Below are 16265 nucleotides of genomic sequence, written 5' to 3' on the forward strand. Positions count from 1 at the left end.
GCGACGAGTTGTGGGCTTGTAGATCAGCTATTTTCAGAGCGCAACACCCAAGCGCAACCAAACATAAAATTACTTGTCTGTTAGTTCTACTGGATGTCTTCTCCACTAGTCCCTCCCTGACATTTTAGTCTAGTTTTTATTTGTGGATGAAATTGTCAATACATTTAGTCTTAGTTTTAGTCATCATGGCTTAGTTTTTATTTAGTTTTTGTCAGTGAAAAAAGGTATCGACGAACATTTTTCGTCATATTTTAGTCGACAAAATCAACACTGGCGTGTTCATTGATTTGAAGTGAGCCTGTGTACCTACCAAGCAGAACCAGTGTTTTCCTCTTGAAGGCGGGCAGTCTGACAACCTCCTCGTACGTCACCAGGTCTAGTTGGTCAAACACTGGAGAACACAAGACAAACACCAGGTGAAGACACGCACAGAAGGTGGAGGATTACACCCTTTTGGTTCTCTGACAACAGAGTACTACTACTGCTGCTTCTCATGTTAGCTGTCTGACTGGGGTCTAATTTACACCTTAGCAACTGGTCATATATCTCACTGGTTTTCAACCTGGTGTCCAGGGAGCATGAGGAGTTCCAAATGGACCCTTACAGCCCTGTTACTCTGTCAAGAGTTATATTACCACAGATAATTTTACAGTGTAAATTGGGGTCCCAGAGGTCCGTGGCCTAACACATATCAAACTGGGGGTCCATGAAATTCATTTAAAAAAGCTTGAGAATGAAGGATTTATCTGACTATAGAAAAACACACCCCCCACAAAAGGAAGTTAAGAACCAAAGCATTATGGGATGGGTGACTCTGATTGGTCAGGGATGAACGGAATATAATATGTACATAATTACAACACTAACGATGTGTTCACACCCGACACAAAGAGAATGATCACCTCGCTCAACTGAAATAGGTGAATTATGCTAATTCCACGTCCTTCGCAAGTCCTGGTGCAAATTTGTGCCTAATTGTGTCTTTGCATCGACTTTAGATATATATTTTTGGTGATTTTCTTATGCACTTTCATACATAAATAACAAAATAAGACTTTTCCCACTAAAGCAACCCAGATCAAATCAGTGCAAAGTCAATAAATATACTAAAACGGTCAATGAGATAGTTGGATCAATAGAGGCAATAAACGGTCAAATGTAAAATGACACATATATAATTTCCCGGTTTTAATGGGTTAAAATGAGTGCATAGTCATTTTGTCCTCTGGCCAATCTTTAGACGTGTGTTTTTCACACCGGTCACAGTCACACATAAAGCAAAACTGTCGGGCAGAAACCTTTTATCGCAATATTAGAGAACAGTAACAGTTTTGGACATAGAAGGTTTATACCCGACAGTGACGAAACGTGAGCCAGTGCTGCTCCAAATAAGCACTGACCAGAGTGACTGGAGGTTGAAAGGCTTAAGGAAGCAAGGTTGTGTTCAAGAACAGTCTTGATCGAATGAAGAGCAGGCTGGACGGCGCTAATCAATGCTAAGCTGACTAGCTAGCTAGCATCCAAGCTATGTGAAGGGTAATTAAGGCTCACCAAAAATATGCTAGACCTGTAGCAGGTCTGCTATATTAAGTATAAATTGAGTTTAGTCACCCTAACAAACACAAGGTAGAGCTGATACAAGCACTCACGACAAACGCAAACAGTAAAAATCAAGAGCTAAATCCCAATACTCGAATTCCTGGCCCCTCCGCCTTCCAGCGAGACCCGGAAATTGTTCGTGTCCCAAATATGAATTTGCTTTTGGAGGAGCCGAGGGCGAGGAGAGAGGAGGCTCCCCGAGCCGCTTGGAGCGAGGATCAGCAAGGATAGATCTCCTGCTTAACTTGTCAACCCTGTGGGATCCGGAGTAATCCAGCCATACAGGTGTGTGACACACTTTAAGTAATTGCCGTCGCTTCCAAAATTGCGCTGACTGAGCGAGGAGCGTTCCCATTCCTTAAAGCGAAACCGATTGACAGTGCTTCTCAAAGTGGAGTCCGGGGACCCCCAGGGGTCCAGGGGGTCCCAGCAAAATGTGTCAATATTGCATCAATATCAGTTTCATTACTTTAACCCTATTTACATCAGATATAAAAATCCGGAAAATAGCCAATCTACCAGCTCACACGGATGTTGTGAGCTTGTATATCTGCTATAAAAAGAATTAAAAAAAAACACAAATCTTGTTTGGGGGTAAATGGCACAACAATATTTTCAGATGGGGGTCCGCGTCCGTGGCCGAATACATATTAATTTCCTCGCTCGGAGGCGGGGGTAAGGTGAGAGGAAACGATTTGAGTGGAGGAAGCGAGGATTGAAGTTTGAGTATTGGGATCTGGCTATTGAGACACTGGAAGGAAGGAAGGACAGAGAGAGAGAGGCAGAGGGAAGGAGAGGAAGTAGAGGGTGAGACAGAGAGAGTAGATCGGTAACATCGATGTCCGGAGTTACTTACATGCAGCCAAGTCATTGGGGAAGAGACGGCATGGAACATATAGAGGGGAGGGAGGGGTTAATGAAAAAACACACCATAAAAGAAAAGGACAAATCCAGAGACAGAAAAAGAACAACAAAAAAACACACAGAAGTTAAGTCCATCAACTGGCAAATGTTTAAGGTTGTTAATTGCAGGAGTGTTAACACACTGAACGTTGAGTAAACATTGAGAACGGTCTTCAGGAGGGAAAACACAATACAATGAACATATTACAGCAGAGACACACGCTAACTTAAACACAAGCATCACAGCTGCTTGTTGTGGCTTTCTGAAGTCAGTATAGTGTTTGTTGGAGAAGTGCCAGTTGTTTATCTTGCCAGAAAGTGTTGAGGCTCATTTGTATTTTTAAAGCTGCAAGTGCTCTTTTTTTTGGTTAAACAAAATGTTTTGTTTATGTAATTATATATCTATGTATTTATTTATAAGTTAAAATCTCTATTTGCTTTTTTGTTGTTGCTTTTTACTCTTTTTTCTCCCCAATTTTGTCGTAATGCCAATTGATTCCTCCCCATTTTGGCGTGTTGTCACTGCTGTTGTGTCCTACTGACTCACATGCCAGTGAGGAGTGACCACCTTGAGATTGGGAGGTCGGGGTTCGATAACCCGGGCCGGGTCATACCCAAAATGGGACCCAATGCTTGGCACTCAGCATTAAGGGTAAATCCCTGCCACATACTAGCGTCATGTCCAGGGGGTGTACTTGTACATCCAGGCTGGGGGTGTACTTGTACATCAAGCCACCTCACGCTACAGAAACAGGAGATAGGCTCATTCCCTATGGGCCGCTTGGTTCGGCAAGGCTTACTTTGCGACACATTCTGAGCTTGTAGATCTGTTATTTTCACAGAATGTTTGCCCCCAAAAATCAGGACGCTAGGGTTCAAATGGCTAATCTAGCAAAGCAGAGAACTCCATTAGGGATGTGGGTTATATGGAGGACATAATGAGCATGCAGCGCTCCACCACTCCAGTCCAGTTGGTTAGTTACACAAACATTAGTTTGAGCTGTTAGAAGCACAGTAAATAAACGAATATACGGTATTTGGTAAGCGAGGGAAAAGCATGTGTGTGGATGGGCATTTGGACCTTTTTTGGTAAACTAAACGTTTACCGGCGCCCACCTTTGGACAGTAGGCACCGGGCGGTTAACCGCCTATGACATCATATCAATAAATAAAGTTACAGTCCTATGTGTGGACACACATTAGGTCTATATGTATCTCATTCTGTAAGGTTTTCTGCTCTTCAAAAGATTTTTTTTCTTCCTTTATTAGGTATTGTAACATATTGTATGAGGAACAATTATATATTATATTTAAGTGATTTATTCCATTAATATTCCGTTAATTTAATTCATTTCCATATGACTTAAAGCTGCAAATGTAACTTTCCTCTTCTACCCCGGATTTGAACACGGTTTCCTGCGCAAGTCCTGACATTTTTACCAATGAGTTAATAGAGCCTGCCTGCTTGCTCAGGGGATAAATAGAATCTTGACCATCAGGTCAAAATTTGTGTCAGATCCTGTGTCTAGGTGAGACATGACCTTTGACACGATCTAAATGTCTCAATAAAGAGCAGGGAGACCAAATTGTACAAGTTCTATTGTATTAACTCTACCATACATATTGGACAAAATAGGTTATTGACACACATTTCAGTTCCCATCCTTAGTGAGTGTGTGTGTGCGCGCGCGCGTGTGTGTGCGTGTGCGTGTGCGCGCGTGTGTGTGTGTGTGTGTGTGTACCTGCGTTGTGCTTGGCGAGGTACTTGTCTTTGTATTGCTTCTTCTTCTTGCCAAACCATGTACAGCTGGCCTGCTGCTCCTGTTTGGTCTTCTCCATGGCGATGCATGCCACACGCCTGAGAAACAACCAATGAAAAACCGTGATGCAACCGTTTCTATGGTGACACAGACTGTACACGTCTAGGATTATAATAGGGGGATGGGTCAGTGACCATCACACAAGCATTTGAAAATGGTTTGCTGTTGGCTCCTCCTGGCTTTGTGACGAAGTGTCAGTGTTGCCAGATGAGAAATATTAAATTATCGTACCGGAGGCTTACAATTATCGTATTTGAAACACAGCCAAAAGAGATAAACCACAGGTGTAAATATGTCATTTCACAAAGAAATAGCTCAATACGGTAAGAAACAATCTTGTTTGAGACTCCTACCTACGTGACAAAAATGCATCACATATGCGTGCGTGCGTGCAAATGAGATCATCTGGTTGGCAATCAGGGGTCATGAATATGTCCGTACACGGACAAATGTGTCCGTGGCAAAGACTTGGTCTCGTCTGTGGCAAATTTTAGATTTTCTTTTTTACACACCATTATAATGTTCTTATTTTGATTATAAGACCCAATTACTGAATGTCTCCAGGTTTTCTTCAGAATATGTATGACACTGATTTACTATGGCACAATTAGGAGTCCACAAGGACAGTGGTTCTAGAACAACCAAAAAAATAACTAGTGGTTCTCAAATGTTTTATTTGCAAGAACCCCCTTAACTCTGAGTGTGTGTGTGTGTGTGAAGTGTGTGTATATCTGTGGCAAAAATTGAATGAAATTGAATTTTGACCAAAATGTCCACCGCATGGCGATGACCCCTGTTGGCAATCGATACAATTCCAACCAAGCACATTTTCAGACGATCACTACTGAAAAACATTTAGTTCCATGAAGAGTAAAAAAAAAAAAACAAGACACAGAAAGCACACCATTCTTGTAGCTCTGGCGATGGGATGAGTCCCGCCGTGCCATTCTTGGTGTTCTCCAGCTTGCCCTGCCACCAGTTGTGGTCGTCCTTGGAGATGATCTGAATGATGTCGCCCACCCGGAAGCGAATGCCCGCCTCCTTACAAGGGATGAGGTCGTCCTTCACCGGGTCGTACTCGAACTGAGCGCGCACGTAGATCTGACAGGGGGGGAAGAGGGGTATGGAGGGGACGTAACACAATAAATAAAAGGATGGTTAGCATGTGGAGAGAAAGAGAGACAGAGAGATTACAAACAGACAACCACAGAGAGAGAGACAAATACAGTGAGAGAGTGAGAGAGAGACAGAGAGACACAGAGAGACAGACAGAGAGAGAGAGAGAGAGAGAGAGAGAGAGAGAGAGAGAGAGAGAGAGAGACAGACAGACAGACAGACAGACAGACAGACAGACAGACAGACAGACAGACAGACAGACAGACAGACAGACAGACAGACAGACAGACAGATAAGTTGGGGATTACGCAGACACAAGGATAGAGTGAGAGGATGTGATTGGTCAAGCTGTGGATGTGAGGACACAGCTGATTGGTCAAGCTGTGGATGTGAGGACACAGCTGATTGGTCAAGCTGTGGATGTGAGGACACAGCTGTGAGCGGCTGCTCTTCCAGAACCCCAGAGTGGACGAGGACTAGGAGAGCAGCAGGGGGGGGGGGGGGGCGGGGCAGAAGCAAACTAACAGAGGCGGAGCAAAAGAGAAGGAAGTGTTTGCCGGGGACCAATCGAAAGGCAGGATAACAGCGACGGACAAAGAGAGACCAGACAGAATCAGACTAAGCCTTGTACCACTTCACTGGTTGCGGTGGCATCCATTTTGCTGGTGGCTTACAAACAAACAAACATGAACCTTTTTGTTCTTCATTTTTTGTTTTGTCTTTGTTGCGCACCCTTTGCCCTTTGCATTTCAAGGACCCCCAGCTTGAAATGCATTAGGCTACGGACTCCCATTTGATAAAAAACAACAAAAAACTAAACAATCTACACTCACACTGAGAGTTTACAAATTGAACCAAATGGACCCGGATCCATTTGGTTCAATTTATCAACTCTCAGTTTGTACAGTCAATAGGCCAATTCATGCTTGTCGAATGGCGGTGTTGCACTACGTGCCTCACAGCGTTCTCAGTTTTGAGCATTCATACTGTCTGACACAAAACGTAAACAAGGAAGTGGAGGTAGTCTCTCATGCATCTTCCAAGCCAACAACCACGAGAGTTCTAGGCGGACGTCCTCCTCGACACTTGTCACTCAAAGCATAATCTCTCAAGAACAGATTCTGCTCTGCGTTTGAATCTGTCGGTAGCCGTGTTGACAACCCGTGCGCATTGGTTACAAGTGGGCGTGCTATCAGATCAGGAAGCAGGCCGCGCTTTACCCAATCAAATGTAGTGGGCGGGATTTACGTGTGTGCCGTTCCTTCCCCACTAGAAACAAACAAACATTTAACAATAGCGTCCTCGAAGCCGACAAGACCACGGGAAAGTTAATAACCTTTTAAATTGCTCTTTCATCATAGAAACAAGTGGGCTTATAACCAAAACGATCCATGTTCTTTGGGAGAATTGGTGTTAGTGTTCCGTGGAGAAATATTGTTAGTGGGAATGAAAACATAGTCGCACCACCGGAAGTGAAAGGCTGAAGGCAGACCAAAAACCCCGGTTTCCTTGCGCACGGGTGCTTCATTGAGCTCCTCTCAGAGCCAAGTGAATAAGTAAAAAACAGCAGAGGGCGCTGTTTTTCCTTTTTATTTGGCGATGGGTTCCCAGATTGCTCAAAGCATAAATTGGCCTTCAGAGTTCAGAATTTGGTTCCATTTGTGCCCCGAGGGTCCATTTGGTTGTGTTTTACGTCCATCCCATAGAACCAGAAATGGACGCCGCGCTTTGCTAGCTAACGTGTGGGATCGAAGCACCGCTGGCATGACGGGGTCTACTTTTACGATGGTAGCAGGGAGGAGCTGGGGTCTATTTCTAGGAGGGGCACGGGGGGTCCACTCACAGACATCTTACCTTGATGGACAATTTGTCCTTGATAGCAGATCTGATGATCTATGGGGGTTAAGAGCATCACACACATACACACACACACACACACAAACTTACACACATGATCATGCAGTAGATAACGGTGGATACGAGATGGATGACCCGCGATAAGACAAAACATGTTTTACGCGTATATGTAGGGAGTGTGTGGTTGTGAGTGTGTGTCGGCCGCTCATCCCAAGCACTGTAACGATAGCAATAACTATATCGTTCACGATTGTCTTTGTTATATTTGCGGTGTGCACTTTGCCATCCACTTGAGTTGGAATGATTTATAAAACGATATCTTTGTAGTTATAGTGCTTGGTGTGAACCGCCCTTAACAAGTTATTTATTCTTAACACATTGACTGCCATGAACGTAATGTTACGAGAAACGCACGCGCCTGGACGCTCGCATCACTCTGAAGGAACAAGCCCACGGGCACGTCCATGCACATTCTTCGCTCGTGCATGTCACGGCGGTTTGAGCCAGAAGTGTTTAAAACGTTTATTTTCATCAAGAAGAAGAAGAAGATGTTTTTTACCGGAGCAGACATTTGGGACACGGACACACTATGAGCGGTGTTTTGGAGTTTATAAACAGAGTTCATTTACGGATTCTTCATTCACCGCTAAGGAATATTTTACACAAAATGAAAACTATCCGTGACTGAAAAACATCACCGGGTACAAATATACAAATAGAAATAAAATCATTTCTTGGGTGAACTATCCCTTTAAGTGTATGTGTTGTACATACTACACGTTGGAGAATCATGCGTTAGAAGACATTGGGGGACTTCGACAGAGCAGGTGTGATGGAGACAACCGGGAGGACAGAGGACATTCAGACCGTGACGCAAGTCAGGGTTTTCAGCCAAATTCCGCACTGAAAACTGTATGTTTTCCAATACCAAAAGTCAGGAACAACACCCAACAAGCTCAACCGTTTAAAGCTATACTCAATTGATCGGGGTCCACCACAAGTCTGATATATAAGCTCACAACTGGCTATTTTCTATGAATGTTCAACTAATTGATGTGGGTAAAGACAACATTTACTAAAGAACCCCACCTGGGACAAACTCATTTACAACCATTAGATTGAGTTAGTTTAGATTTGACATTAATAGAGTCAGTCAGTGCTGACGTCACTCCCACTACCACTGGGTCACGGCACTATTTTTTTAATTGGATTTCCCATATGGGAATCGATTGCGTTATATAAGAACTGTCAGGGACGTGCTGGCCACTGGGAAATTCGGGAAAATTCCAGAACGGCCGCGCCATTTACGGGCCACCAGACGTCCGGTGGGCCACCCAAAAAAACAACAACATTTTTTTTGGTCCCGTTTTAGGATTATTACGGTAATTTCCGGGTCGTGCGGCCCAATTATTAGTTACGTTACTGTTGGGCTGGGACGTTTTTCAGCAGTGGCGTAATTTACATAGGGTTGCTGGGTTAAAACCAGCACACCCCTGAGAACTGTGTTCCAAAAATAAACAAACCACCAACCCAGCTGTGTCGTTTATGATATTGAGTTACATTTGATAATGTCTGTGTTTGGAAAACAATGTAAAATAAATAATAAATAATAAATTAGTTTTACCGTCAGAGTAAAATCGCCCGGCAGATGTGTTTATTTCTGGAACACAGTTTATGACACGATCTAAGATTCCCCTATGGGAAATCCAATACAAAAAATAGCGACCCAGGGGGATATAGCGCCCTCTAGCAGCAGTGATGACAGACTGTCGGTGCTCTATTGTGTTTAGGTTGTACTGTGTCTATTCCCTGCTATCCATTGACTCATGAAGTGTCTGGTTGTGAAGAGGCGAAGGAGGTGTTTGTGTGTGTGTGAGGCCAGGAGAGACTGATGGAATATGAGGAGGATGACAATGGAGAGTAAACATTGTAAGGAGGAAGACAAACCCACCTGTCGACCTTTGGGCTGGATGGTTGACGGCAAGTCCTGAACACAAACACAACCACAAACATTTAGGTCACACAGGCTTCCTATGGAATCTACCTCCACCTCAATACTACGCACTATACTATACTATACTATACTATACTATAGGCCTGTCCCCGACTAAGGATTTGTTTAGTCGAATCTAATTGGCGACTAATTGCCAATAGTCGACTGGCAGTCGACTAATGCAAAAAAAGAAAAGAAAAAAGAAATATATATATTTTTTTAGGGCCAAAATACATTTTATTTCAAAGGGCCAAGTCTACACAGTTTGTTTTGTGTCTCCAGCAGAGTTTCTAGTGTCTCTATCTCTCTCTGGAAGAGGTTGCACATGAACTCTGCAGCCGCACTGAGGCGCTCCAACACAAACAATACCAATACAAAGACGAGGAATAAGAATAAAGTGGAAGTTACGTGTGGTTAACAGTTTTCTCGACTAGATTCGACTAAGAGACACGCAGTCGACTCGGACCCCCCGCGACTAACCAGTCGACTATTCGACTTAGTAGCGGTCAGGCCTACTATACTATACTATACTATACTATACTATACTACTATTCTATACTATATTACGAAACTATGCTATGCTATTACTTATAATCACGATCTGTCACAGATATGACATTATAGTTTATGTTTAATTAATTGTCATACAAATAACAGTGATTATGTATGTATGTATACAGTATGTGTGTGTGTGTGTGTGTGTGTGTGTGTGTGTGTGTGTGTGTGTGTGTGTGTGTGTGTGTGTGTGTGTGTGTGTGTGTGTGTGTGTGTTTGTTTGTTTTCATTGAACATTGGGAAATATGAATAGAAATTTCTGTTCGGCTTTTAGGCTTCATAAACAAACATTGCACAGGGCAGATAATAACTTTAATCTACAAATAAATGACTAACAATGACCAGTATCAATAATCATAATACATAACGTGCTATTGTAAAAACAGGCCATATACATAATAATAAGTGTGTGCATGCGTGTAATTCCTACCAAGATGGAGCTTGTGACGCTGGTGTGTCCATTGGCAGGCGACTGTCGGGACAAGTCTGGTGACTCTTTCTACACACACACACACACACACACACACGCGCACACACACACACACACACACACACACACACACACACACACACAAACACACACACACACACACACACACACACACACACACACACACACACACACACACACACACAGAGTGAAGAAGATGAGTCTGCTACTGTACATTAAATATTTTGTGTGTGTGTGTGTGTGTGTGTGTGTGTGTGTGTGTGTGTGTGTGTGTGTGTGTGTGTGTGTGTGTGTGTGTGTGTGTGTGTGTGTGTGTGTGTGTGTGTGTGTTTGTGTGTGTGTGATAACGTACCTCACATGACATGGACTGAGAGCGGTAGCTGGGTACAATCTTAAAGGTGATGCTACCTCTCATTTCTCTCTGTGGGGACAAGAGATAAATGAGAGAATTTGTTCTGGTGGACAGAAGAGAGACTCGTCCTTCCACCAAGACATCGTTTTTTTACATCCGGGTTAAAACATTTCTTCTGTGGATCGTCAAAAAGACTCAAAATAAGGTAAAACCGCTGGCAGTGGCGGATGAATTAATACCTGGCAATGAATGTGTTAAAAATCTGATATTATCAAACATATCAAACGGAAACATAAGTATGCGTTTTAATTTAGTCTAAATAAAAATAGTCCAGTACCTGGCCTTTAGACCTGTTCGCAATTTGGTGTTGGGGGAATTTCTCACCTGAACTGAGTCAGTGGGTCCCTAGACATGAAAAATCACGGAGGTGCTTGTCCGCCAGAGTGGCATGAATGGCGCAATGGCCAAATCAAAAATGGCCGCCATCGGCTACGATGAAAATCCAACTCATTTGTTTTTGAGTGGATATACACATGTAATACCTCCATTTTGACTAATTGGCGTGTGTGGAATTCATTTTTGATATTGTTATGACCATTTTGGGTGATTTTGACCTTGAATGGTCATGGTCAAGGTAATTTTGCTATTCCAAAGACATTGGCCATAACTTGGCCATTGTTAGGAGTAAAAACAGGTGCAATAAGTCTATTTCAACTAATTCTGACATTTAGAATTCATTTCTGATATTGTTTTGACCATTAAGGATCATCTTGTAATTGAAATATCAATATCAATGTCATTATTCAATAACTCGATTTTTTTATTTTTTCACTTTTATTATATTATTTTTCATAATTATTTGTTTTATTTATAACAAAATACATGAATATGAAAAATATAACAATTCTAAATATCTCCCTTTAACTTTTATTTGATTTGGGTGCTTTAATTAGAAAATAAGACAAGATAAGAAAATAAAAGTGACATACAAATAAAATCATATTTTTTTTTTTTACAATTTCTCTTACAGTGCACCATATACTGTATGTGTGCATGCTGGTTAGTGTGATGGGTTTTTACATGAAGGATTTTCCAGTTTTCCATGGCAGAATATGATGCACAGAACTCCAGCAGCACGGCAGCCACATCGCCGAGTGTCGCACTTGGCTGCACACTTGCATACTCGGTGGTATGGGCTTCAGACATTTTGATGGCAGTAGCGTACCAAAGTGCTCCTCCCATCCATGTTCCACTGGCTCTAATCTTGCCTCAGGTTCCTTGGCTGTCGCAAGCAGGTGGCAAGCCCTATGCACCAGAAAAGCACCATGTTTGATGTGACCTCTGATCACACTTGTGGGAGGGATAGCATCAATTCCAGCGCTGGAACTGGTATAGCTTTCCCTGAGGTCATCCAACGTCTCAGCAGTTGTACTTGACCTGGCCCCTGCCCGGACACGTACCAAGTACTTCTCTGCCAACGCTGTGTCTTGTTCGGTCAAGGTGTCTGCCTCTCCAAAGTTTGTTAAATATTGTACTGGGTCAGAAGCCATAGCTGCATGTTTGGTCCCCACCTTGCTCATGCGGTCTTCTCCAGTCAGGATATGCGCCTTGATCACTGTCTTGGCTAGTGGTGCTCCACGATGAGAGACTGCTTGATGCAGTGGAAGCATGCGCCGCTTCTCACCAGTGCCATACTGCTGCCAGATCTCCTTCACCCCCAGTGCTTGGAAGTATGGGGTGTAGTATTGCAGTAATGCGAAGGTGTCTGTATCATTGGAGACTATGACAACTCTCTTGCTCTGTTTCACACGAACACACCACTCCAAATGCCCCACCAATCTGGTGTCAGCCTCCTCAATCCAGTTCAAGAGGTCTGGGATCTTTTCACCACCAGCCGCCTTTGCTGGGAGCACCTCATCTTCAGAGACCACAGAGCTGACAATGATGGTAGCATTGCCACAGGCTTGACTGGCTTGACTGCACACGATATCCCGAACTAGCAGCTGGAGATTCCGCTTGTTCTCCTCAGACGCCCAGAACTTGTCAAGTTGCTGAGGGATGGGTGTGTCTCTGTTCATGCCAATGATGTCGATTCCTGTTCTTGAGTCTGTGTGCCGCATGCGCTCCCCTTCCTTTAGAGACATCTCAATGTAGGAATCGAGTATGAGATGGATGAACCCTGGCTCTTGGCAGAGGGATAATGTTGAGCTGATGATGACGTTGATGACAGCACCTAAAGTAGGGAATCGTGCAAGTGGCATCTGCCGCATTTTCGACATGAAATCTACCACAACATGAGTGGCAAGAGTAGACTTTGGACTCCATTGGGTGAGGTCAAGTTCAGGCTCAATCTCACTGACAAGTTTTGACTTGTTGACATGAGCTGGAAGGTCACCATCAAACAAGGGAGATGCTGAGAGCACATCATGAGTAAGTATCTGCCGGATGTTCATGCCCCGCTTGTCGTATATGATGAGGCATAAAACTGCGTTTAGCAGGCTTGTAGTTGTAATAATATGGAGGAGAATAGAAGAGAGACGTCAAGGTTTCCAGGTTCTAGAATCTTCAGTGTGTTTATTCAGCAAGAAACAGCATAACAGAGAACCAGGGAGCCGGAGCTCCCCGACAGCCTCACGTCGTGTGAGACAGTACCAACTAACCATTTTAGAGTCACTGTTTTATACACATTAGAATGCATGTGGGATGGGGGAGAGCCCCCAACAGCTGTTGACCAACTTCTTTGAACATTAGTTAACATGATTTGCAAGTGCCTGGAGGAAGGGAGTGAAGTCTCCCAGTTTAACACAATAGATCCACATTTGAATAGCCTACAGCCTGTTCATGTGGGTGGGGGTCAGTGATAGCCTCCCCCCACCTGTTGTCCAAACAAATGGTAGACTTACTGTCTCCAGGTTAAACAAAGGAAATGTACAGCTATGCAGTGTCCCGAATTACCTATGCAAACACTATTTATTCTTTAACTGTAGTATCCTATAGTATTATTTCTATATGTTTTAACTTGCACACTGTTCAGATACCACACGCTCCTTAGCAATGTCCATACTCCTATGTGCCTCGGCCATGTCTTTGGATGAGACTAACTTCTGCTCCTTCAGAATGGTTGTTGCCGTCTTCTGCGGTTGCTCGTTGAACTGGGGTAACTTCCTCTTTGGTATGGTTGTGCTCATTTTCTTGGTCTTCTCAACTAACCTCTCCTGTCTGTATGAGCAGTAGACACACGCTCCCCATTTTTTAGACAAGCAGGCGTTGAGTGACCCCTCGGTCAACAGCTTGCTTTGTGAGCAGATTGTGCTGTGGCACAGGCACATTGACCATCATTGAGTATGGCACGAAGTCCAGCAGCTTCGCCACATTCCGGTTGAATGTAAGGCGGCGAGTGGTACTCAGTGCATGCTGGAGATGGCATTCTGTATGTTTCATGGTGTGGTTGTTGGTGAGAAAGTTGAGGACATTGGTGATTGACCCAATCTCGTGGAACAAGAGCTCGAACTCTTCCACAGAATTTGCATTGTGTGTGGCTCCTACTACAGAGTGACATCCTGGACCCTTCGACACTCGCTGAATGGTCTGCTCAACCTTCATGTCACCTCCTACAGCCCAGACCCAGCCTGGGCGATCCCGAATAACCCACTGGCCTATAGAGAAGGGCCGGTAGAGCTCAGGATGTGTGAACTCTAGCACCTTGATTTGTTCAAGATACCATGAGCCATGACGCAGGTAGTTTATGCAATCACATTCTGCAAAGATTGGCATAGAGTTCGCATGTAGATTCCAGTTTCCTTCTCTTTTGGAGACTACAGCATTCTTGATGACGGCTACCAACAAAATTCTTATTTGATTTTGTGGTATAGTTTTATTCCTACATAGTCTAGTTTGCTAATTTCAACACCCAATTAAAATAAAAGTTAAACAGAGATGTTTAGAATTGTTATTTTTCTCATGTACATGTCTTTTGCTGTAAATAAAACAAATTATTATGAAAAAGAATACAATAAAAGGGATAGTAAAGTACAAAATCGTAATTGAATTATTGAAAAATGACATTGACATTGATATTTCAATGACAAGATGATCCTTAATGGTCAAAACGATATCAGAAATGAATTCTAAATGTCAGAATTAGTTGAAATAGACTTATTGCACCTGTTTTTACTCCTAACAATGGCCAAGTTATGGCCAATGTCTTTGGAATAGCAAAATTACCTTGACCATGACCTTTCAAGGTCAAAATCACCCAAAATGGTCATAACAATATCAAAAATGAATTCCACACACCCCAATTAGTCAAAATGGAGGTATTACATTTGTTTATACATTCAGAAACAACAAAGTTGGATTTTCATCATAGCCGATGGCGGACATTTTTGATTTGGCCATTGCGCCATTCGTGCCACTCTGGCGAACAAGCACCTCCGTGATTTTATATGTCTAGGGACCCACTGACTCAGTTCAGGTGAGAAATTCCCCCAACACCAAATTGCGAACAGGTCTACAGGCCAGGTACTGGACTAAAAAGCATAAACTAAAATCACAAAGTGATGGAAAACACAACGAGACATGACTGGTGGACCTACCAGCATCTTCTGGAGCTGTTCTACCGTCTGATTGGCTACGCTGATGCCGTTGATTTCCCTGATCTCGTCTCCGACGTGCAGCGTCCCTGGAGAGAGAGAGAGAGAGAGAGGGAACACCATCAGTGGTGTAAAGTAACTAAGTACATTTACTCAAGCACTGTACTTAAGTACACTTTTGAGGATTGTTTTACTTTACTGGAGTATTTTCTGTACTTTTACTTCTACTCCACTACAACGAGTCCAATATTGTACCTTTACTCCACTACAATTATTTGAAAACTTTAGTTATATAAAACGTACATTAACCACTTTATCTGCTATTTTCAAACATTTTAGTACTTTTACTTTTGGTACTTTAAGTATATTTTGATGCCAATACTTTTGTACTTTTACTCAAGTAAATTTGAATTCTGGACTTTTACTTAAACTATAATAGAGTATTTCTATATTGCAGTATTGGCACTTTTACTTGAGTAAAGAATTTGAGTACTTTTTCCACCACTGAACACCATATATGGTTGACCGGAGTCCCTCAGGGATCTATACTGGTGTATTTTCAGTTTCCTTGTAATTGTGTGGAAAGCTTTTGCTGAAAATAGCGCAACGCGTTGTGAGCTTGTCGATCTCCTATTTTCTGCAAAAAGCTTTCCCCACGATACGTATGCTGGGGTTTAAGTGGTTACATACATTTTAACGTGCATAAATGAAACCATACAATACTTTTACTATTTCCATTTCTCTTTTTTTTTTTTTTATCCTACTCCACTACATCTCAGAGGCAAATATTGCACTTTTTACTCCAGTACAATTATTTGAAAACTTTAGTTACAAGTTACCTGCTTTACTGTATAGGCACTGACATATGCCATACATGTGATGCAAGGGTGTTATTACAAAACATACATTAACAAATTAAACCAATAAAAAAATAGCTGATAGTGAGTTTTTACAAAAAACTTGTTTTAATGAACCAAAAAAAATCACTTATAGTAACTGTATGCACTGTAAGTATAACCTGATTGTG

General features: G+C 42.7%; 1 protein-coding gene across 2 annotated transcripts in view; it reads right to left on the minus strand.

The window, feature by feature from the left end:
• Positions 1-16265, minus strand: part of LOC308080392 (peripheral plasma membrane protein CASK-like) — a 94949-nt gene that overhangs the window by 12221 nt on the left and 66463 nt on the right. Inside the window, exons 16-23 of one of the 2 annotated variants that reach the window (XM_080422234.1) lie at positions 15242-15327; positions 10647-10715; positions 10274-10342; positions 9247-9282; positions 7293-7331; positions 5227-5423; positions 4245-4360; positions 311-391 (exon numbers count right to left, since the gene is read on the minus strand). In XM_080422234.1, coding sequence (XP_080278360.1) covers positions 311-391; positions 4245-4360; positions 5227-5423; positions 7293-7331; positions 9247-9282; positions 10274-10342; positions 10647-10715; positions 15242-15327 — 693 coding nt within the window. The remainder of the gene's footprint in view (positions 1-310; positions 392-4244; positions 4361-5226; positions 5424-7292; positions 7332-9246; positions 9283-10273; positions 10343-10646; positions 10716-15241; positions 15328-16265) is intronic. The other variant, XM_080422235.1, reaches the window with a different exon arrangement.

Source organism: Gymnoscopelus braueri, assembly GCF_963280865.1.
Source record: "Gymnoscopelus braueri genome assembly, chromosome: 24".
In the NCBI taxonomy this organism is placed as follows: Eukaryota; Metazoa; Chordata; class Actinopteri; order Myctophiformes; family Myctophidae; genus Gymnoscopelus; species Gymnoscopelus braueri.